Source organism: Nesoenas mayeri, assembly GCF_963082525.1.
Source record: "Nesoenas mayeri genome assembly, chromosome: 6".
NCBI classification, from domain to species: Eukaryota; Metazoa; Chordata; class Aves; order Columbiformes; family Columbidae; genus Nesoenas; species Nesoenas mayeri.
This window is the reverse complement of record NC_137545.1, coordinates 42,176,880-42,200,444: the sequence shown is the minus strand read 5'-3', so window position 1 is coordinate 42,200,444 and position 23,565 is coordinate 42,176,880. Positions and strand designations below refer to the sequence as shown.

General features: G+C 40.0%; 1 protein-coding gene across 2 annotated transcripts; it reads left to right on the top strand.

The window, feature by feature from the left end:
* Nucleotides 1–3,215: 3,215 nt before the first annotated feature.
* Nucleotides 3,216–17,739, top strand: MMADHC (metabolism of cobalamin associated D). Of its 2 annotated transcripts, none has more exons than XM_080346677.1 (8): nt 3,216–3,257; nt 3,513–3,562; nt 6,784–6,928; nt 7,193–7,410; nt 9,833–9,938; nt 11,255–11,385; nt 13,980–14,066; nt 15,362–17,739. In XM_080346677.1, exons 2-8 carry the CDS (start codon nt 3,554–3,556, stop codon nt 15,554–15,556), a joined length of 891 nt encoding a protein of 296 aa, XP_080202803.1. In that variant the 5' UTR covers nt 3,216–3,257; nt 3,513–3,553; the 3' UTR covers nt 15,557–17,739. The 2 variants fall into 2 exon arrangements, with proteins under 2 accessions (XP_080202803.1, XP_080202802.1); XM_080346676.1 differs by lacking the exon at nt 3,216–3,257 and adding an exon at nt 4,192–4,219 and having other exon boundaries at nt 3,264–3,562.
* Nucleotides 17,740–23,565: the final 5,826 nt, after the last annotated feature.

The window sequence follows — 23,565 nt, the reverse complement described above, 5'->3', positions numbered from 1 at the left end:
CAATAGAGACTGAATGTAATTCAGAGTGCCTTCCTATTAGAATAAATAAATTACATTCTGTAAAGAGTGAAAGCTGGATTTCTCCAGCCTTTCTTTTTGCCAAAGCTCAGAGATTCAACGTGAATATTTAATTTTAAAGCAAATTAGAATTAAGTGTGTTAACATTGAATTAATAAAATAGCTGAGTAGTATGCAATAGTGAGCAAATTGTAACATCACAGTTAACTAATGTATCATATTGTTTAGAATTAGATATCAAAATTTCCTCTGGATCCTAATAAAATATAGCAGAAATTCTATTATATGCAATAAGAACATTGTAGGGCTGAGTATTATTACTATGAACAACAGAAATTATTTCTTGCACTGATTTTTAGCTATTGAGTTTTGTATTGAAACCTTTAAAACTGGTTTAAAGCAAAGAGCCTGGTTTGCAATGGAAGTAAAGGCCATTCGCATGTTCACTGAGGGATCTGAACATACAGTCTCTTATTTTGAAGGCAAGAGATTAAAGTTCTGATTCCTTAACCAGCTGCTTTGAACAGACAGCAAAGAAAAGGTAAAAAAAATAAGAAAGAAGAATCTTAATCCTAATATTCCAATGTGGCTTGTGTGCGTTTCTCCCCTTATTGCAGAAGCAAAGAGCAATACAGCTCTTTTCTATCAGCTTTAAAGGAGATTTGGGGTTGGGTACCTCTCCCCTGATATTTTAAATTCAGCATTTAAATAGTTGCATTAGTATGCACAGCACTTTCCACGTATGCAAGTAGGGAGGTTTCTGCCTCAAAGAGCTCATGATCTAAATTAAATCACAATATTGAAAAAAATCTACCTGAAAACAACACTGAGCCTTAAGGTAGCTACGAAGATTTCTCCCCGTTTCCAGTGATGCCAAGATTTAGGAGAAGGCAAGAAACAAAGAGTGACCATGAAGACAAAGATGACGAGGCTGTTCCAGACTCAGAAAACAGGTAAATAGCTTTGTTAGAAAAGCTGGAAAGCGTATGGGAAGCCATGGATTTGGTAGATATGGCATGACGGCGAAAGTGTTTGAAGTAGATGGGGAAAAAGGCAAACACAAGGATGAAAAGTAAAGAGTATAAGATGACACTTCAGGACAGAGCGGGAGAAATGTGTCATGTTCTGGGTGACACTAAAAAAAAAGAAGAAAGAATGGCAATTTGAACCCAGGTTATGGAGCTGCAAAGACGTAAAATATTCTGGAGTTATAAAGGGGAAACCAGCACCATACTGCAAACAAAGGGAGAGCATGTGGGGGGCTCTACATGTGTGGCTTGGGAATCGGGTCTGAGCCTCACTGACGTTGTGTATATATTCAACGTACATTTTGAGAGCAGTGGCTGATCTATTCAGCAAAACCCATAGGGCTCAACACCAAACCTGGGGTATATTTTTATATTGTTTTTCTTGGAGGAACAAGGACCCGTCCACAAGCACAGCCTGGAGCTTTCGGCGCACATCTGCCTTTGCATTCATAACTCCTGCAGTTAATTAACTTCATGTAGCAGCACGTACAGAAATTAACAGATATTTAAGAGCTCTGCCCATGGGATTGCCTCATGGCTTATCATGGAAAAGTTTATTTTAATGAAAAGCCGTATTTGTCAGCAAACCTCAGCCCAGATTCCAATGAGTCGGCGCAAGGAGTAAGGTGGAAAAACGAAGCTTTTTCACAACAAAGTAGTAAAAATATAAAAGGCTTTGGTTCGTTGAAGAAAGGTTTTATTCTTATTTTGTAACAGTCATTTGAGGAAATTACGTCTCACCCTTGGCGGATGAGAAGTGGCGTTGATGCTCCCACTGCATTGTCCTCAACACCACCCCCCCGCCTTCTTTTATTTATTGTCGACTTTATTGTATCTCCCGGACGCGGGTGCAGCGGGGCGGGGTGGGGGGGGGGGGGGGGGGGGTGCTGTGTAGCGGCCGCCCGGTTCACGCTACGTGACTGACGCCTGGTGGACCCCGCCGGTACTGCACCGCCGGTACTGCACCCCGCCGGTACCGCACCCCGCCGGTACTGCACCCCGCCGGTACTGCACCCCGCCGGTACCGCACCCCGCCGGTACTGCACCGCCGGTACTGCACCCCGCCGGTACCGCACCCCGCCGGTACCGCACCCCGCCGGTACTGCACCCCGCCGGTACTGCACCCCGCCGGTACTGCACCGCCGCTGACGGCCCGGCCGGTGCCCGCGGTGACACCACGACCCGAGGAGCCCCCGCCGCGACCAGACAAGGAGAAACGCCGACTGCGGAGAAACAAACACCGACTGCGGAGAAGCAGCGGCAGCCGCGGCGGGGCCGCCACACGCCCTCGGCCCCGAGCAATCGAGCGCCGAACGACTCGCCCCGCCTGTCTCCGTCTGACTCCCAGCACAGAATCCCAGAATGTCAGGGGTTGAAGGGCCCTGGAAAGCTCATCCAGTGCAATCCCCCCATGGAGCAGGAACACCCAGATGAGGTTACACAGGAAGGTGTCCAGGCGGGTTGGAATGTCTGCACAGAAGGAGACTCCACAACCCCCTGGGCAGCCTGGGCCAGGCTCTGACACCCTCACCCCAACAAGTTTCTTCTCAAATTTAAGTGGAACCTCCTGTGTTCCAGTTTGCACCCATTGTCCCTTGTTCTATCACTGGTTGTCACCGAGAAGAGCCTGGCTCCATCCTCCTGACACTCCCCCTTTATATATCTGTAGCCAGGAATGAGTCTCCCCTCAGTGTCCTCTTGTCCAGCTCCAGAGCCCCAGCTCCCTCAGCCTTTCCTCACACGGGAGATGCTCCACTCCCTGCAGCATCTTGGTGGCTGCGCTGGACTCTCTGCAGCAGTTCCCTGTCCTGCTGGAACTGAGGGGCCACAGCTGGACACAGTGCTGGCTCATGGTCACCCTGCTGTCCCCAGGACGCCCAGGTCCCTTTCCCCTACACTGCTCTCCAACAGGTCATTTCCCAACTTACACTGGAACCTGGGGTTGTTCCTGCCCAGATTCAAGACTCTGCACTTGCCCTCGTTCTATTTCATTAAAGTTTTCCCCGCGCAGCTCTCCAGCCTGTCCCGGTCTCTGATGGCAGCACAGCTCCCAGTGTCACCACTGCTCCCAGTTCGGTGTCACCAGCAAACTTGCTGACAGTGCACACGCTAATCGACGTGTCGGTGGATCGGCTCGCTGGGCCTGGGGACGGGCGGGCTGTGCGGCCGTGAGCGGGTGAGCTGGGGGCCGCCGCCATTTTGCAGGAAGAGGTGAGCGGGCGGCGGTGGTTTTGTTGCTCCCGGTTGTTCCCTCAGGGGCGGTTCCGTTGTCCTCCTCGCTCCCCTCCCGTCACCGGCCGGGCCTGGAACGAGCGGGCAGCGCTGCGGTGCCCTGTGCGAGCGTTGCCGGGGAAACGGGGGGCGGCCGTGAGGGGCGATCGGCCCCGCGGGGCCGGGTGAGGTGAGGTGAGGGGCGGGCGCGTCCGGCCGGTGCCTCGGAGGCCAGTGCGTTCGCTTCTCTTGCAGGGCAGCCGGGCCTCTCGGCGGGACGGAGCGCACCGCCTGCCATGGCCAATGTGAGTAACACACATCCCGGTGCGGGGGGGTGCGAACCCGGGAGGAGCCAAAGCGGCGCCATCCAGGGAGGAAACTTTGTAACCTCATCTGGGCGTTCCTGCTCCGGTGGGGGATTGGACTGGATGGGCTTGAGAGGTCCCTTCCAACCCCATGATATTGTGTGGAAACTTGTCTGTGTCATGCGGGATGCTTGCGGTTTATTACCGTTTTAGAGCTGCCTTTAAATCAGCGTGCTCATGGGGGGTCATTGATAAAAACCTCAGTTGTACTGAAGAGAAGCTGCCAAATTAATGTATACATTAAGTGGCATAATGTATACATTAAGTTGCATTATGTATACATTTAAGTTACAAAAGACATACCCATCCTTAACCAATTAACATCACCAATGCTTTCTGACCATCTGCAAAACGAGGGGATATTTTTCAAGTTTTAGATCCTTCTGAACAGAGTTTTTATCTTGATCATAGTACCGTTTAATGACTTTTTTAGAAGTAACTTTGTTGCATACGTATTTAGTGGTGAACACATACATAAACTTGTATAGAATCAAGAATACAGCACTTAAGGAAAAGCCTTTTATGTCAGTTTTTTGAAAGTATTTCTTTCCCTCACCTGGAAAATAAAGCTTTATGAAAGCACGCATGCCATGGCAGGTGAGATTTATATTTTCCAGTTTAATTTTTTTAAAGTTACACGTCTAACTGTTCATTTGGGTATGTGATTGGTTATATTTCTGTTACGTGTGTGTAAACGCATCATTGATAAAAACCTCAGTTGTTCTGCAGAGAAGTTGCTAAATCAATGTAGACTGTGATTAAGTTACGAAAGACGTACCCATCGTTAACCAATTGACATGACCAATGCTTTCTGACCACCTGCAAAACAAGGAGATATTTTTCAAGTTTTAGGTACTTCTGCACAAGAGGGAGACAGAAGATTAAGTAACATTGTTTAGAAGCAGAGTGCTTAGCTTATATCTAACTGATAATTAATACGTATATTGTAAGTAAGAAAGTAAGCAATTATAACTAACATCAGTTATTTCCTAGTATAGCTGTATGGCAAAATTTTAAAAAATTGTAGTGTGTATGTAGTAATTATGTGAATATAAGCAACAGAAGAGCATCCAGTCTTTGGAGCACATGGAGGACGATCCCCAGTGTTCCCCAACACTGATAAAATAAAGAATGCCGCTTAACAGTATCATTGACTCTGCTGTTAAGTTTATTTCTCAGTTTCAGTGTCAAGTTATAATTTTATTAGAAGTCAGTAGACTTGTCATTTATCTGAGTTTTAGAAGCCAATTTCTGTGGTCATTATGGGAATAATTGAATTGAGAATTAATCATAAAATAGTTTGAGTTGGAAGGGACCTTCAAACAGGATCTGGGATTTCTTTTTTATGTTGTTATTTTATTTTAATGTCATGAGTTAAGGTGAAACACTCAGGTTCACCAGGGTACTCTCAGACTGAAGAATAAAACACCCTTTATTGATTTAGCCTTGCTGTGGAGACATGAATAATTTATTGATTTCAGTGTGTTGGGGTTTTTTTCGCTTATGTAATGCTAAGTATGTAAATATTTGTGTAAGTGAGCTCAGCCAACATATCTGTAATTAATGCTGACATCTCCATGTTAAGTGATCCTGATTATAAGGAAAAATGTTCCTTTCTTGTAAACAACTACAGCTGACGTGTAATTACATCTGGTTTATCTGTGCTGTAATCATTATGCAAAAATCAATTTCAGTAGTGCTTTTACATAATAGAGAGAAAAACATTCAGTTGGAATCAGCAAACTTATGTTGTTGTTACAGGAACCTTTTAAATCTAGTAGCGTTTTAGAACTAAACAGCTTAAGGCCTTAGCTGTAAATACTTGATTTAAGTCAGAAAATCAAACATGCCTTTATGCATTTGAGTTTTCATGAGGTCGGTAGAACTTATTAGACATTGTACATTTATGCAAAGGTAGTGTGTAAGAAACTGATGCTTACTGGCTTAGGTCCTGATACTGTGAAGAGAGTTTTTGTCTTAATCATACAAATAGTACCATTTAATCACTTTTTTTTTAAGTAACCTTGTTGCATACATGTTTAGTGGTGAACACATACATAAACTTGTATAGAATCAAGAATACAGCACTTAAGGAAAATCCTTTTATGTCAGTTTTTTGAAAGTATTTCTTTCCCTCACCTGGAAAATAAAGCTTTATGAAAGCACACATGCCATGGCTGGTGAGATTTATATTTTCCAGTTTAAGTTTTAAAGTTACACTTCTAACTGTACATTTTGGGTGTATGATTGGTTATATTTCTGTTATGCATGTATAAATGCATCATGAAAGTTGGCAATCGGTTTCTAAAGTATGAAAAATAGATCAGATATTTTGGTTTAATCATATCACCTGGATAGTTCTTTTTTAAAACCAAAACAAACATATCAAGAAAAACCCAGTAACAGTTGTTCACATTACTACATAGGATAATATCATTTGGCCTCAGAGTTAATCTTCACGGTGAGAAGCTACCAGCTCATTGGAGCTCTGTTGTTGAGACCGGTTGTGTGTTGAGGGAAATAGCATTGCATCATTTTCTGGTTACTGTGTGACTGAATCAGTTTCTGATAAAATCATCTTCAGGAACTGAAAATTCTGTTGACAGTACAACTCTGTGGCGTGAAGCAGATTTTCTGCTGCATTGCAAGACCACAGAAGTCCTAAAGGTTTTATGGTGTATTGGCATTTTGATCACCTTCCTGGTATGTTGTAATACTTATTTGTAAATATATGAATGTACTGAGTTTGCAAATTGGCTGAACTAACTTAAGTTTTGCATGTGTTAAATGTTTATGGATTTTGAGAGCGAAAGAAAGAAGCTGAAATTACTATACCTGCCTGGTTTGATGTGTGAGTCTCCTGCTATAGTTCAGAGCTGTTGGTAGGTGTAGTTAGCTGGCAAAGAAGTGTGTGTAAGCAGATGTGTACGCTTGCTTCTACATGAAAGATGCAAGATATATCTACAGTGATGTTATCTTGTGTCTCCCTCCAGTCTTTTAAGAAGTAGGAATATAAGGATTTTACAGAAACACAGTTAATCATAATTAAGATTGTAATTTAATTATTGAGTGAGGATTTCTCTTGTGATCCACAAAGCTGTACTGAAACTAGTATTTTTGCTAGCAGTATGTAATACTTAATTTGTTTTTTGTCTTCTCAGGTGCTCTGTAACAGAGCAAGATTGGTCACCTACCTACCAGGGTTTTATTCTTTAGTCAAGAGAGTTGTAAATCCCAAGGCTTTTTCTACAGCAGGTTCCTCTGGCTCAGATGAGTCTCATGTTGCCGCTACACCTCCTGATTTATGTAAGAAAAAGCAAATTTGTTTTCTTTGAATTCGTGTGCTGTCAGAACTTTGGACCCCATATAAATTTGGGAATTCTGAAGTCTGCTCCTTATGTCAGGGCCCTGACTTCAACTTGTGCATTGTGGTTACTTTGGTTATAGATGATTTTGATCAAATACAGATATTTATATGAGAGAGGTTTTTTTTTTCCTGTTGTTTGTTTGTTGTTTTGTTTCTCTTTCTGTTTAGATATGATGACTAAAGCAAGGCCTTGACTTTTGCAGGTCCAAGAACTGTATGGCCAGATGAAGTAATGGGTCCATTTGGTCCTCAGGACCAGAGATTCCAGTTGCCTGGTAATATTGGTTTTGACTGTCACCTCAATGGCACTGCTGCTCAGAAGAACAGCCAAGTGTCAGAAAGTCTGCCTGATCTATTAGCAGAGCCTTCAGCAAGTGAAAGGCATGAATTTGTCATGGCACAATACATAAATGAATTTCAGGTAAGAACAGGTTTTTTCTACTGATATTTCTTGTCTAAGAGAAATGTAATTAATCTTTCTTACTGCTGAAGAAGGTGTCATTGATTTTTTTTCTAGGTGATTTTGAAAAATGAAATTTAGCTGGGATGAGGGAGAGATTATATAGAACCAAGCTGAAGTTTTATTATTTTAGGAAAAAGACATACAGTCGAAAAAGCACACCTTGAAATATTTCTAAGTGGTGCTTAGTGAGATGGCATTTTAGTAGTGACTTAATTATGTGGATACAGGAAAAAAAAAAATCTTTCAAAACTTGCTGTTTCCTAAGTCTCAGCACCTTTTTATCCAATAGAATTGGTAGTTTCTTCAGTATTTCATTTAATGCATCTGGACTTACATAGTTTGGATGGTGTTTAGATCTGTCTGCTTAGTTCTGACAACAAGTGGATCCACACAGGAGAGGCAGATCAATGTACCTCAACCTCATGTCTCACAATGATACTGTATTTTGGCGACGGCAGAGCTTGCAGTGAGTCAGATGCATTATTAACAACAAACAGCTTGATAATTGCTAGAGTGATTGCAACAAAATGTTCGGTGCTGCTCACTCAACTTTCCAGTCTTTCTGAGTTTGTGACATGGTCACACTTTGGAAGTCAACTAGTAAATCTCCATTGTAAAAATGCTGTATAGTGGGTTTTTTTGAAAATGTGGCATTGTATTCCAAAATGCTCAGAAAACATAAGCTTCTGGTGAGCTCCCCAGATTCGGTTTTCAACTTCCATGAATCACACTTTCTGTTAAAAGCCTGACAGAAAATTCTAGTCTAGTTCATTTAGTGCAAACTGGGTGCATGTCTGCTCAGTACAGCTGTTGCCGTCCCAAATGGAAGAGAGAAACTGGAAAGAGCAGAGGCACTCCTCTCATCTCGGAACATGAGATTGGTGTATTAGTTTTATCTGAGTGGAGTAAACGGGCCTAGCAGCCTACCAGTATCGGAAAGTGGTGTTGATCTTTGGAAAATGGTCACAGTGTCTTGATGACAGCATCATCATTTTGGCACTGCTAAGTGTATGTACCATGTAAGTGGTGTTTAGCTGGATAGGAGAAGTAGACAAGAAATCACAATGAACTACCATCCTAGTAAGAGGAGCATCCTATAGTTGTACAACAGCATGGTTTGTCAGGCTTAAACTACCAACTGATCTCTCCCAGTGACTTTGCAATCATGATGGAAGGTACATGTGGAAACATACGTGTTGAAACTGCAGTTAATGTCAGTTGTTTGTCTGTTGTGTTTTATTATTTTGCTGGGGGATTTTTTTGCTATTCTTGAATGTTAATTTCTAGAGCAAAAAACACTAGCCACGCTTTGTTTTCAGTGTAATAGTTTAGGGAAACTTTCAGATAAAACAGGTGTTAGGACTTAATTACTGTGTTGAGTTGTATATTTCAGTCTTGGGGAAACTTACTGAAATTCCTTGTAAATTATGGCATAGTTAGGGTTAGAAAAACTGTATTAAGGCATTCTACACCTACCCTGTTTCCCTGAAAACAAGACCTACCCCAAAAATAAGCCTTAGTATGATTTTGTCAGGATTTTTGAGGATGCTTTAAATATAAGCCCTATTCCAAAAATAAGCCCTGGTTACAGTTAATTTTAAAAGTCAATTCAAATAGTGTCCAGGCAGCTATACGTGTAGAAATGTAAGCATCTTTTGGAGCAAATATTGTGTAAGACCCTGTCTTACTTTCGGAGAAACATGGTACTACACAATAGTTGCTATCCCAAAGTTGTTACCACCTCTTGAGGGCATTTTAAGCTTAAATCTTAGATACCTAACTTAGAAGTGCTCCATTTGTAACATACCCACCAGAATCTGTTTTGTTGGGGTTTTTTGTTGTGTTTTGTTTGTTTTGGTGGTGGTGTTGCTGTTTTTTAAACTATAGAACTAAAACAACAGTTACCATATAAAAGGTATTGTTTGAAAACTGTTCTGCTTTTCAAGCTGTGACAGCTAACGCTGAAAATACTGATAGTTCAGAGATCTAGAACTGTTGAGTTACTTCTGTTTTAAAGTTTTATTCTGGCTCAGGTAATGTGTGTATGTCTGAAATCTATTAATTGCTGTTGTATTGAATACCTAAGGCCATTGCTTCAGAATGATATTTTTCAAAAATTTCTGTATTGTTTAAGGCTTTGAGATAATATGGTTACTATAAAACATAAAGCTTAAAATTTCCATGTCGTTTTAAGTAATAGGTTAAACCTACATTTGTTCCACTTTGAAAACTGAGTTTTAAGTCTCATTACGTATTATCTTTCTGGGAAACCGCTTGGGTCTATTAGTTGTCATGTAGTCACAAAAACATAGTCTGCTGTACAAAGTTATTCATGTTGTATATTAATTAATGGTAAAGTTACGATTTTCATCTTTCTCAGGGTGCTGATGTTCCACAGAAACAGCAAATAAATAATGCTGAAACTTACTTTGAAAATGCAAAGGTAGAATGTTCAGTACAAGCTTGTCCTGAACTGTTACGGAAAGGTATGTTTTCACTTTCTTTGACAGCTAAGAAATTAAAACTTTCTAAAATGTAAAAATATGTAAGTAAATGCTCTGATGTAATCAATGCCACAGAATGTGTCCTAGAGAAGGATAATCCAGACTTAATATTTTACAAGAGAAAAACACACACTGTAAAATAAAAACTGAAACTTTATTGCTGTTATTATTTTGTATTTTGTATAAGATTTGATGCCATTTACAGTCAGATCAGCTGGGATGGGGAGTAACTTTCAGCTGCTTCTTTAGTACCAGATAGATTCTGGAGCTAATTCAGTTTCCAAAAACCAGTTAGTGACAAAATCAAGTCAAAAATATGCAAAACTATTAGAAAATCCAGACTTAATATTTTACAAGAGAAAAATACACACTGTAAAATAAAAACTGAAACTTCGTTGCTGTTATTATTTTGTATAAGATTCAATGCCATTTACAGTCAGATCAGCTGGGATGGGGAGTAACTTTCAGCTGCTTCTTTAGTACCAGATAGATTCTGGAGCTAATTCAGTTTCCAAAAACCAGTTAGGGACAAAATCAAATATTTTGGCACTGCTCTTTAGGAACATAGCAAATTGAAATTAAGCAAGTACTGAAAGCATTGCTTTTGTATCTTTAATTTGTTCAAGTTAAAATGAAGTTGGAATAGCATTTTCTAATTTTAAGTGTGGTACACTGAAAGAGGGACGAGGTTGAAATCTTGGTGTAGATGCTGAAGAGAGCAGACTTTTCAGAGAGTAAGAAAGAATGAACCTTTCAACTTCAGATTTTGAAAAGTGCTTTTTCCTCCCACACTGAAAACAAGTCTCCTTGAAGCCTCATTATGACTTTGCTTCACGTTTGCTCCTGTTTGTAATAACAGATGACATAGAGAGAGAATTGTGATGGGTTTGAGTCTTTTCTGCCCCAGGAGAACTGTCACAACTCATGCCAGTAGTATGCTGCTGATACTGAGCCTGCTGTCATGTCCTGGGAAGTAGATCTGAGCCTTTTCTACTGAAAGATTACATGTAATGTGGTTTAGCCAGAAAATACGGGTCTTCACACCTCATATGTGTGGAGATCTGTGGTGGTGTTCATTTCAAAATACTAGAATATCAGTATACTTGGGTTTATATCTTTGTGAAGAGCGACACTTGCTTGCACATTTTGAAACCAGCATGCTGTTTGTGAAATACACACATATATCTTGGATTTAAATGAAATGAAGAGTCTAAAGTAGAGTCAATACTTTGTCTAAAACTGAAAAATTGTAAGTAAAATGCGAGAGCAAACCATAACATGCCCTTTTTTGTTTTTAGACTTCGAGTCGATGTTTCCAGAATTCAGTGCCAACCGTTTGACGGTATTAACTGTCACCCAGAAGACTAAAAATGATATGACTGTGTGGAGTCAAGAAGTGGAGGATGAGAGAGAAATGCTGTTAGAAAATGTAAGTAGCTGACAGTAGCATCAGTTCATTTTTGTTTGTAGATGAATCTTCTTTGAACTGTGTGTGTATTTCACAGTATCACAGTATGTTTGGGGTTGGAAGAGACCTCAAAAGATCATCTAGTCCAATCCTCCTGCTGGAGCAGAAGTATTTCAGTCCATTTCTAGCTCTGGTAGTAATACGCTGTATTTTTAGAGCACTTTTGAGCTAATACTATTTTCTCTTACTGATAAAATGGAGATAACTTTTTTCAGATTTGTATTTTATTTGTATTTTAAATCTTTCCTATAACTACTAAATTCTTTACAGTGAGGCAAGTCAAAAATATGCAAAAATATTAGAAAATGCTACAGTAAATTAATAAAGGTACTTGATTGTTGCCCTGTTGCAGTGAAAGGGCAGCAGCTGTTTTCTCACCTTATTTCAGCTTTAGTACAGTGCATTTTGTAGGATTTCACTGCTCTCTCTGTTTTTCTGTGATATAATGGAGATTCCAGTATGGAGTCTGTCTGAGTGCATTTTTACTTGTAAAAAAGTAGTTGCTCTGGTTGCTTTTTTTTTCTCCATTCTGATAATGAGCACAGTTAATGCTTTTATCAGTTACATTTATTACATCTTAACCATCCTCATTAAGTTTGTCTTCCTGTTCTGTTGCCACTAGAGGTCTCTCTGAAAATCACTTTATTTCACATTCTTCATGGTTTTTTGGCTATACTCCAGCAGGTGTCACTGTTCACCATCGCTGGTGTTCTTAGCACCTCGAAACGTTTCCGTGTATTATTTGTTATATTTTTAAAACTATTAAAAATAATCCTGTGGGATTTTCATCTGTATAGTGAGGGTTATAATTATGTTTGAAAATAGTCTGCTAATTGTCCTTTTCAGTCCTGTAAATTGCACATGTGGCCTATATAAAGTGTAAGAGTTACCACAAAAAAAAAAAGGAAGAAGCAGTCTGAAGGATCAACATAAAATTACACACAAATTAAAATTCCCTTCATTTTAGTGTGTTCTTCTCTTTGAATTATTTATGGTCTGTTGGTCTTTGGCGTTGTAATCTGGTCTAATTACATGTTAATTGGCATTTTCTCCCTTGTGCACCTCCCTGTCAAGTCTAATATAGTCACTGTAGGGGTGTTAGGATGTTGGATGTAACCTCCTGGCCTAAAGGTTACTAACAGCAAATTCACAAGGAAATGGTTTGTTTGTTTGCTTCATAAGTGGTTTGAAGTAACCTTAAAAGTACTAATTTAATGTGAGAGGCTTGCGCTGAAGTAATGAGGATTATTTGCAGCCAGATCTAAATGTTTACAGTAGTAACTCTCGAGTGTTTATTTAACTCGTTCTAACTGATGCTGGGGGGTTGTTACAATGCTGGATCAAAAGATGAACTGTGTCAGAAATATAATGCCTACAAAGCTGTTTTCAGATGGCTTACTGATATTTGTGACTTAATTTACACTTGAAACATAGTTAATCATCAGAACTGTGCAACCTCCAAATACAGAACATGTTACTGGAAAGGAGAAACTTCTCTTATTTTGGACCATTAAGGGACTGAAGCTGAGTAACTATAATAATATTTCTATAAGTTTGAAACCTTGAGCTGCCGAGGGCACTAATTATAGAGAACAACCCAAATTTTATAAATGCAAGTAAATAAGGTATTGCATTTATTCTGAAGCTAGAACTATTTCTTTTTTATGAGATTAGGGATTTTCTTTCACATTTTGAGGAAGCTATGTGAATTCTGTTTGCATTTTACTCCCGCTCAGCGTATTCGGCCGTGTAGATTTTTGCACTTGAGTGTGTTTTTTCTGAGTGTGTGGATGGTTTTAGAAGCATCATTTATCTTGGCTTTTGTGGGCTTGGGTTTTTTCCTTGCTCACCTTGGGAGGTTTCTTCCGTTTTCTGTGGGCCCTTGGTGGCCCTCATGAAATGGGTTGAAATTTGCTGGTCTAGGTGATTAAAAGCACACAAATGAGGTCTCCTGTTGCTGATTTATCTGTGGAAAAAAACATGCTGTGTAATCCATAGGTAAAAAGTTTGCTACAGAAATATAAGCAGATTCTTTAACTTTTATGGTTCATTAAGAACTATGTGATACTGTCCTGCTGGCTAAGACCTTACAGCAAAACGATATTTTTCATATATTTATACGAACATATTTAATGCTACATTTAGTGTCAATTTTGTAGAGTTCAGGTGAGATCTGTAAACTCGTGGAAATAACACAAAAATACCTGAAGTAATGGTTGACTTCTTAAAGAGGATCACAGCTATGATTGTGATCTCCATGAATAATCAAAGCAATTATATTATTCCTTGTACAGGCTGTTAATCCGTTACTGACTGGCACAAGGAACACTTAAAATCTCATGTGATTGGAGTAGCCTGATGTATGACATTAATTTTAATCCTCTTGGTATTATTAACATTTTTATTGAAGGTATGCTGAATTTCTCATTTATTAATAGGGACCAAAAGAAATCTGTGCTTGTTCATTTTCAGAACATTTTATATGTGTTCTGATGTATATATATATGTAATAAAAATCTCATTCAATATTCTTCTTTCCCTTTGTTTTCTTTAAGTTCATTAATGGTGCCAAGGAGATTTGCTATGCGATTTGTTCTGAAGGCTATTGGGCCGACTTCATTGATCCATCATCAGGACTGGCAGTAAGTCATGTGCTGTGTCCGAACCAGCAGTGGGATTTGTATTCATGTGGGTTAAATCCAGCATTTCATATGGCCCAAAAGCTGTCACTGTAGGATAATTCTTTTCATAAATTAACATAGGATAGTGACTCTGAACTAGTTCTCGAACTGTGTCAGCTGTCATGGCTGTTGGCATTTTGGAGAACATTGTTCAGCCCTGAAGTTGAGTTTTTGATAACTGTAAAAGTTTTCTGTGTGAAAGCTCTTGGTCACTGCACAAAATAGGCTGGTTAATGCCCCCCCAAGGTAGCTTGATAAGTCCTGACACTATTTGTGTGGATGGAGGGTTTTAAACAATCTCTTCACTATAGTTAATGATTGTTACACAGAAAAAATGAATAGCTTGTTCCTGTTGAACAGCGTTGGCATTCATTGTCAGATTACACCAGCTCTCTGGAGGAGCTGACAGTTTCTTACCAAGACATCTGTGAAACATCAAGAGTCTTAAAACTTGCAAGAGAGAATTGAGAAAGCTTCTGTCCGAGCATGAGCACACATGTGCTTTTGTCTGAGAACTAACTTTAAACTACATCATAGTTGAACGTAGTCATCGCAAAGCTCAGTTTTTATTTAAAAATGCTGTGTAAGGCAGTGATTTATTGTGTCAACAGAGGCAAATAGATTTAAGAGGGGATGTTTATAAGGTGAACAGGCAGTTTAAGCTGTGTATAGTGCTTAAAAGCTTCCCAGGAATTCCATGCATTTAAGAAATAGTTACGGATTGAAAGTAGGGTTCTGTCTTTGGCCTCCAATTCGGCAGTAACGTCCTTACCAATAACCTGTTCATCAGGCATAGGGGTTTGGTCAGAAACTTCCTCCTGAGATAAAGTGACTGAACTACCCGTTTCCAATTCACACACATTTTTGCTCTTCAAAGCATCTTTCTTTATGGGGGGCTTATTGAAAATGTCCATGTCTTTTGCTGTTTCACAGTGTGGTTTTATCCTTAATACCTGTAGAAATAGCAGAACCTTTCCAAAGCATTTGAGGGTGTTTTTTAATGTATGATTAATTAGACATTCAAACACACTGTCAGTGACAAAGGGGAATCTTTAAATATGGGGTACCAACATAAGCAGACGTGCTCTGCTTAGTTTTCTGTGTAGATTTCATGAATAAAACTGTACATAAAATTTCTTCTGACAGATATAACTGGTATTTCTGGGCTTAGGTTTTGTTTTAAAAAGGGGTAGTTCTGACACTTTAAATGTTCTTGGACATATTCACTTGACAAATTCTCTTTTGTTTCCACCTAGTTTTTTGGACCTTACACAAACAACACTCTGTTTGAAACAGATGAACGCTACCGCCACTTGGGATTTTCCATTGATGATCTTGGCTGCTGCAAAGTTATTCGTCATAACATCTGGGGTACTCATGTGGTTGTAGGAAGTATTTTCACTAATGCTGAACCTGACAGCCTTATCATGAGGAAACTAAGTGGAAACTAGCAGTCATCAGGGTTTCGCAAGTTCTTACGGCCTTTGCAATTCTTTTACTTGATGATTCTCTCTAAGCATTGTGAGGAAATGGTCCACTTTAAGGTAATCTAAGGTAATAAAGTAGCTATTATTTATTTTAGTCTTTGTGAATGTCTTCACCACATGTGACTTTGAATATTGACAACATTCAAACAGGTACCTTTATGTGCCATATGAATTTTAAGCTGTGAGTTTCATCTTGAATGAGTTTAAACATACATGTACACAGCTATCTGCATATCCTTTTTTAATATGACCTTACAAGCCACACTTTTTAACCATTTTGTCTTTCTGTGTCTAACAAATCTGTGCTCTTAGTATTAAAAATGCAGATGCCACTGAAGTTTCTCAGAATTTTGCCACTTACTGGAATAAGTAGGTGGCAAAAAAAGAGGAATAAGTAACAAAATTGTTCTCCCAGAATATAGAACTTAATAAAAACTGCAGAAGTTAATGCTGGACTAATCATTAATTTGCTGTCCTAAAGTGAGAATAATGAGATGAGCTCTCAGCCATATCTAACTACAAGCAGGGAAGTGTTCACTTGCCTCTTACATCCAGAGACTCAGTAAATAAATAAGTCTTAAATTACTCTACAATCAGTCATCTCTTAAGGTTTTTTGTCTTCATGTCGCTTGAGGTTTTATTTTCTCAGTGTTAGCTAAATATATTTAATTAGTTTATATATGTAAATGTAATTTAAAGTGGATTTTGTAACTTTCTTAGGTCATTAAATACGTTGTGGAAAAAAAATAATAGGGCAATGCTTGGATATCATCATTGTCTTTCTGTACTTGGATGCAATTTAGACTTGTCTCTGTGGAATTTTGAAATGCCTACGCAAAGAGCAATTATGATCAATTATTGCAATTATGATCAATTATAAAAATATTTCAACAGGGAGGTTTCAGTAAACTAGTCGGTCTCGTCAGGTATCGTAAAAACAATCAGGTCAATTGAAGTTACTGGAGGAAGAATAGTGGAGAAAATTCAAGGCACCTGGAAATACCAAAACCTCACTACAGAGACTAAGTAATAAACTTGACTTTAATCTAATCGCAGTCAGTTATTGGAGCCATTTGTTGATGCACCACTGCAGTAGCTGTGCCAGTTGATGCAACAACAGGAATCGTTCAGTGTTGACTCTTGTCTAAATGCAGTGCAGCTTTTGTCTGGGTCATGGCTGCACAGGATGTTTATCTGCCAGCTTTAGCTTCCTGTCACACAGCTGGGGACTTTAATCCTTGCCCCTTTTTTCCAGTGTTAACTATTATGGGTTTAAAACTTGTTCTAGGTTTTGTAGATGACTTCTGTTCCTTACTCAGGGTCTAAGCCAGTTCTCACCAAAGTCTTTTTATTGATTTTAAGAGGTTTAGAACTTTACCAAGTGCCTCAAATCTCTTGTTAACCATTGCTGCGCGCCCATAACTTTGCTGGATCACGGAGGTGAAAGTGAGGAAGACTTCCCAGAGAAGTGAGTGCTGTCTGTGCTAAACTCCCCCTAAGCCAGCAATTTGGATGTTATCTTGCTCACCTACCATCACCCTCATCCCTGTGAGCTCCAGCCTGTGCACATTCCGAGGTTGAAGTTGAAGTTAAGTGTGTGGCTGCTGATTTGTTCATCGTTTTGTCATGGAATTCGTGCTGTATTTCCAGAGCCCAAGTTCGTGACCTCCACTCGGCTGTCCAAGAAAGCTGTATTACTTCAAAGTCTTTTTCTTTCTCATCAAGAGGATTAAAAAAGCTTGAGAAGCTGCAGTGTGTCTCATCTCTTTGCAAAATACAATTATTTTGCAGAACACAAATTAGCTCATTTCATAAAAGAGGGTTAGTGTCTCACTGGACAGTAGATGACACTTACGGAGAACTTTAGGGAAATAAATTCTGTGAAATGGTTTGCATGTATTTTAGCTGTCTTGAAGACTCCTCATGCCGTCTTTTCTTCATGTGACTTTGCTGTACTTGACCTTATGGTGTTTTGGAAGGACTGGGAGCTGTCAGGCAGCTATTCAAATTAAGCTGAAGATGCAAATTTTTGAGTTCATGTTCTTTGAGATTTTGTCCTGTAAAGGACTCTTGCAGTGGCTTTTCAAATGACTTCAACCTGAGGCAAAAATCTCACAAAAAATAGTAGGGCTTTGCATTGACTTCACTAATACTAATGTTTCATGCCACAGTTTGGGGGGATGTATGATTTCCTGATGTTTTTTTCTAAATAAAATGTTCTCATACAGACTAATTCTCCAAAGACGCTAGAACTGTTCCAGTTCTAATTCCCTCACATCTATATGGACTGTTAATTAACTTACTACTATGGAATAGAAGTTTTTGAAGGCAGTGTAACTGTACTTCTGATAATGAAAAGCAAAACAACTTTCAGTGTTACAAAATTAATTCCTTTCTAGGGTAAAGAAACAAACACTTGAGAAGAGCCATTGTATTTAGTAAGATTGCACCTGTTTCCTTAGCAAACATCACTGCTCTGTGGGAAGTACTATTTTCTTAATTAATGAGAGGCTATTCATTTCTAGATGTTATTAATTAATTACCAAATATACCAGGATTTATTTTTTCCAATAAATTCCATAAAAATGTATTTAAAGTGGTGATGCTGAGCACCACAAGAGCAGTGCTCTCTTTGTGTAGTTAGATTTGTAAGCATGTTAGTTTACATGCAGAATATGCTTAAAATGATGCAAATCTAGATGTTATTCATAGCAGTCAAAAAGCCAAAGAAATGTTAGAGGTGAAATGTCTGTCATTTACACACCCTAAGGTATGAGGAACTGAAGCTAAATGTCTTTTCACGTAATTCCTGGCAATTCTCTTTCCACCCAAAGCCTCCTGGAGTTGAGATTCAGTGATCACTTGTGTTTGGAAATGTCAAAGTAGCAAGTACCAAAAAAGTTCTGGTTTTCAGTGCCTCGAATGTTCATGTTTAGGCTGTGCTGGAGTAAGAGCTGGTTCTAAGAGTTGTGCAGTTGCCTAAATAGCACCAGCTGACTGGTGGGTAGGACAGGACAGTGTTTTAACAGAGTGAGGATTGTGTATGCAGAAGTCCATTCCCAGTCCTCTACTCAAGCACTTTGGTTCAGTTCAGTGGATTTATGGATTTATTCATGACACATCCTCGTGTAACAGTGCAGGTTTTAGAACTGGGCTTTATATTCAGCTGTGCTTAACTTGTGGCAGAGCAAATACAGTGGTCTTTTTCTGATTCATTAACACTGTGCAGTCTGTCATGTGGAGGGAGCGAGTACAAATACTGTTAGTGATGTAGAGCTGAAATGTAATAGCAAAGTAATTGTATGACTTGCCTCATGCCCAGTCCTTTTAAAGCCTCTTTTTATTCAGAGTTGCTTATTTTTACTCAACATCCTCAAAGTTGTCATTTAAACCAATGCTCATTGTGTGTATACTTATAGAGAAGAGGAGAAATAAGCCAGATAATCGAGCAGCTCTTGTTTATAAGAGCATAAACAGTGAAGAACTCTGTTCTCCTTCCACTAGCAGCCACCTGCTTGGGAAAAAACGGATAATCCAGAGGGTCTCAGGGATCTCTTGGGGGAGAGAGCCCCTTTGCTTCAACTGCCGTCTTGGCTGTGGGCTTGTTCCCCTTCCTTGCTAATTGTGGTGTCATTCAACAAGAGATGCTCCGGTTCATAAACCCACAGGAAAGCAGGGTTGTGACTTTAGACAGCTCCAGGTGGCTGATCCAGAAAGGTGAGGCTGCAGGACATAAACTGTTTTGTCACGGTAACGTGCATAAAACTTTGTCTGTGAGCTCGTCTTACTCCAAAAGCTTCTGCCTGATCAGGCTAAACACATGGCAGAAATTGCATATACGGTGAAAAAGCACATAACTTTAGAATGACTTGGTGTATGGAACATCTGTTGATGCTGTTGCTCAAATAATTTGAAATAAGTATAAAGTAGCAATACAGTTTTTATACTCAGAGTGATTTGTGTGATCCAAGGCTTCAGATAAGGAGGTTACTGTTATGTTATGAGATACACAGCATATATATTTCTGAAATAATCTACTTTAGATAACTTATGAAACCACAGTGTTGCCTCTTAAAAGTTGCCCATGTGACCGTGTATATTAAATTAATTCCTTCCCTTGCTATTGAGTCAATGTTTAGTGCACACTAATAAGAATTCTTACCTTTCATAGCGACTGAATGACAGCGATGCCCAGTTGGCATCGCAGCAAGGATGTGGAAGGAGAATCAACTGTATCCATGTGAATTAATCGGTGAGGGCTGAAATACCTCAATCCAAAATGAAACATCCCATGTATGGATATTTTTACCTGTTCATTCTAGCAAAACAGGATGATTTCACACAAAATTTTTGAACATTTCTGTATTTGATTTTCGACTTTTTTTACACAAAGCCAAAATCCATACACAGTTTCTGATGTTACCTCTGAATAACCCACATATTCATCAATACTTAATTTGGTACTTGAGCTGTCCTTATGCACATGGAAGTTGTGGTTGGGAAGATGCTCTGGTTTGCGCTTCCCTTTTAAACAGCAGAATTTTACACTGGTTTATTACAACCCACTAGGAAATCTGTAGAGATAACACAAAGTTTAAACAAGTATCCTGTACACACTGAGCTTTGATTAGTCATTAAATCAGGCTAACACTAGGACTGTGATGCAAAATAATGTAGCAGTGAATTATTTCCTAATGAAGAGAAGGCAGAACGTATTAGAGCTGCTGCTCTGGGACTGGCTTGCGTGTGCTGTTGTGGGGAAAAACCCTCACTAGTATATATTAATACTCACGAGGTGGTAATATTGGTTTGCTTTTTAGTATCAATGCTTCATTCTGTGTCGTCGTTCTAATTGGATGCATTTTTAAATTGTTTTTTAGCTTGCAAAAGCGTCGCTTTGGAAGGTACTTGCTTGTCGCTAGGCATGCTGTGACAGGGAACGTGATGGATGGTCAAGAAAGTGTTACTTATGCAATTACTGTGTCAGGAACAAGCACTGAGGTTGGTCAGAATTCCCAGCAGACGACATTAATTATTAATAAGATATTAACACAGAGTAAAATTCCTGCGCTTTAAGTTATTACCTTTCCTTTTCGAGCATAACTTCATGACTTTAGGGTGGTGAAGTACTGAATTTTGACCCTGCTATTATTGTCCAAAGAGCTTCCATCAACCATCAAGAACTCAGCTGCACCTGAGCGCTAATTCCTGCCACTGATACAACCTGGCCTTTTTTCTTCTTTAAGCTTTTAAGGGCAGTTGGCCAGCTGCTTTAAATTAATTCATTGAAGCCAGCAGACCTGCTCTAATTTCCACCAAATAAAGGTACAGCTCATTGTACTTTAATGCATCAGGGAGGGTTAAATATTGCCATGTGTTTGTGCTTTCTCCTTGCTGCTCCAAGCAGGTCACTTGGACCCTTTTGTGCCCTTAATTTGTCGTGCAGGCTGGCACTTGCAAAGGGAAACGTCTCCCTAAATCTGGAAGTTCTCCAGGAGCTACATGCCCACATGCACACGCGCACCCGTGGCTCGCAGCAGCTGCCTGGTGACAACAATAACGGCTTCTATCAGCTGCAAGAATAACTTATGTGTTGGCTTTTTGCTCTGTCATAATTCTCTTTGTTTCCAGGGGAGTAATGGCATCTGACAGCCGCCTTTGTCAGGAGCAGATCTTTGCCAGGGCTTGATGATATTTACCACTTAGGTTTATTTTAGAGATGTGAAGTCTGGTTTTGCCCTGTAAGGGTTTTCTGTGCCTTGTTAATACGCAACGTTTAAGCTTAAGGTGTGTAAACCAACACGTGCCTTAAAACAGGTGACTGAGACTGAATCACTTGCTCGTGATCACATTCTAAATGTTACACTTCAACACAGACACTCTTAAAATAGCAAATTCTAGCAGCAGCACAGCAAAAAAGCTCTATTTTTTAGTTAAATAGAAAGGGCTGGTTACGGGGAGGCGGGTTTTCAGCAGGTGGGTAATTGGGGCTCAATGATCTGCAGCTGGTTCCCCCAGCCTTGGTCTGCTCTGCTCATCCTCCTGCAACAGTCTTGCAGTGGGGTCTTTTGTGCTGAGCTGTGGAACTAATCCTGCCTTTTTTGGAGAATTTCCACCTTGATGTGGGTAAGTTGTGTCTGTGAGATGCTCTCAGACTTCTGGTTCTGAATGCTGTGAAAATAATGTAAATTGCTGTATGAGTACTTGGGTCATGAGGCAGTGAAGACCCTGTAAGTGTCCTGCACTTATAGGAAGGAGATTAGACATCTGATGTGCCCTTTGCTGAGAAGCTGATGTGGCGATGGGAGAAAGAGCCTCAAGATACTCAATAAAGTCAAGTTTTTCTAAAATACTTGGTGATTTTGCAGTAATTGGGGTTTCCTGAGGGCTGACTTTGCTGCAGAGACCGCATGGTTCCTGCTCTCCCCAGAGCTGCAGCTCATAAACTGTAGCGGTGTCTTTGCTCAGGAAAACCTCAAGTTGAAAAATCTTGATCTAAGTAATTAATTAATTAGAGTAGAACTTAAAAGCTGGAGTGGAGCTGATGAGCTCAAGATAAACATGGTTATTATTTTCAGGACTGCTTGGTGTGCTGGCAGGACTTAGATATATTTCTGTTTGTGTTTTGTTCAGTGGTCTTTGTTCCTTCTAAGGGGGAGTGTCGTGTGATAAATGTGTTTTAAATCCTGAAGTGCCTGAAGTTTCAAGGATATTGAAAAATCGAAGTTGGTGATAAATAATGAGAAGACCCCGAGGTGCAGGAGTGAGGCAGATTTGTTTGGAGGCCTGGAAAAGGAAATGAGCGTGTGAGGGGAGAGGGCAGGATTGTTGCTGACTTGGTACTTTGGAGTCTGGGAGAGAGAGATCAGAAAAGTTTGGGATTTAGAGACAAAAGCATAGACAATAACATTAGTAATTCTTACAGGCAGGAATCAGAGTAGGAATCAAAGGAAACGCAGGTATTTAACTCCATCCTGTTATTATGAAAGTTGTTCAGAGCAACACGTGACTTTCAGCTTGGGCATTTCCTCCTGGTTGTGCTGCAATTTGGGTGATGGGGGACCCCCCCCCCCCTCCCCGTTCCTGCCCCTTCTCCTGCTGCTCCTCTAATCCCCACCATCAACACAAAACGTGACCATGGGGCTCCTAAAACAGCTGAGCCGAGTCCTGCGTGTGCAGGCGAGACTGCTCCAGCATCCCGAGGGGACTTGTCCTGCTTTGTGACCCAAAATTTCCACAGAAACGGGAACCATGTGGTTTGAGCTTTGCAGCCCCCCAAGGCCACTGCTCTTCCGGTTAATCTCATTGAAGATGTGAGAGCCACCCACCTCCTGTTGCTTTTGCCACTTTTCTTTTTACTTTATATAAAACCTCTGTAATCACTACCTATATAGTTAGCTGTCCTATTTGGAAAAGTATTTATTAGGCACTTAAGTGCAGGGATTCTGGGCTTTATGGGCCATGGACTGTCCATGTTCAGCAATAGTCTGTGATGAAGCCCTTTTTCTTCATACACATGTACGGCCCTTGTTTTTTTGAAGAGATATATAGATAGATGCATGTCATATGCTATATATCAGTATAAATGTATGAGGTGCTTACAGACAGATGGATAGTAGCGTGCCTGCCTGACTCCTACACCAGTTGTGGTTTTGTGTGTGCGCACAGTGCCAGAGACTGAAAATCTGCCTTTGAACGTAGGAATCTTTTATAAAGGAGGATTTTCACAACTAAAGCTAATAGATCAGGTTTGCTGGTATGCCACAGAGGTAACTATAAGATATTTCCTCTCTCTGCCAGCCTTTTGTTATCATTCAGATGGGTCTGATGCTGAAGTCTCGCTGAGTATTTGCTGTTGGAAGGGGCCTTGGGAGGCTGTTGGGTCCAAAAGGTTCAGAAAACTTGTATCTCCATGAAAACGTAACTGAAAAAAAGCATCTATTATTTCCAGATTTCTAGTGTGATGAATGAGG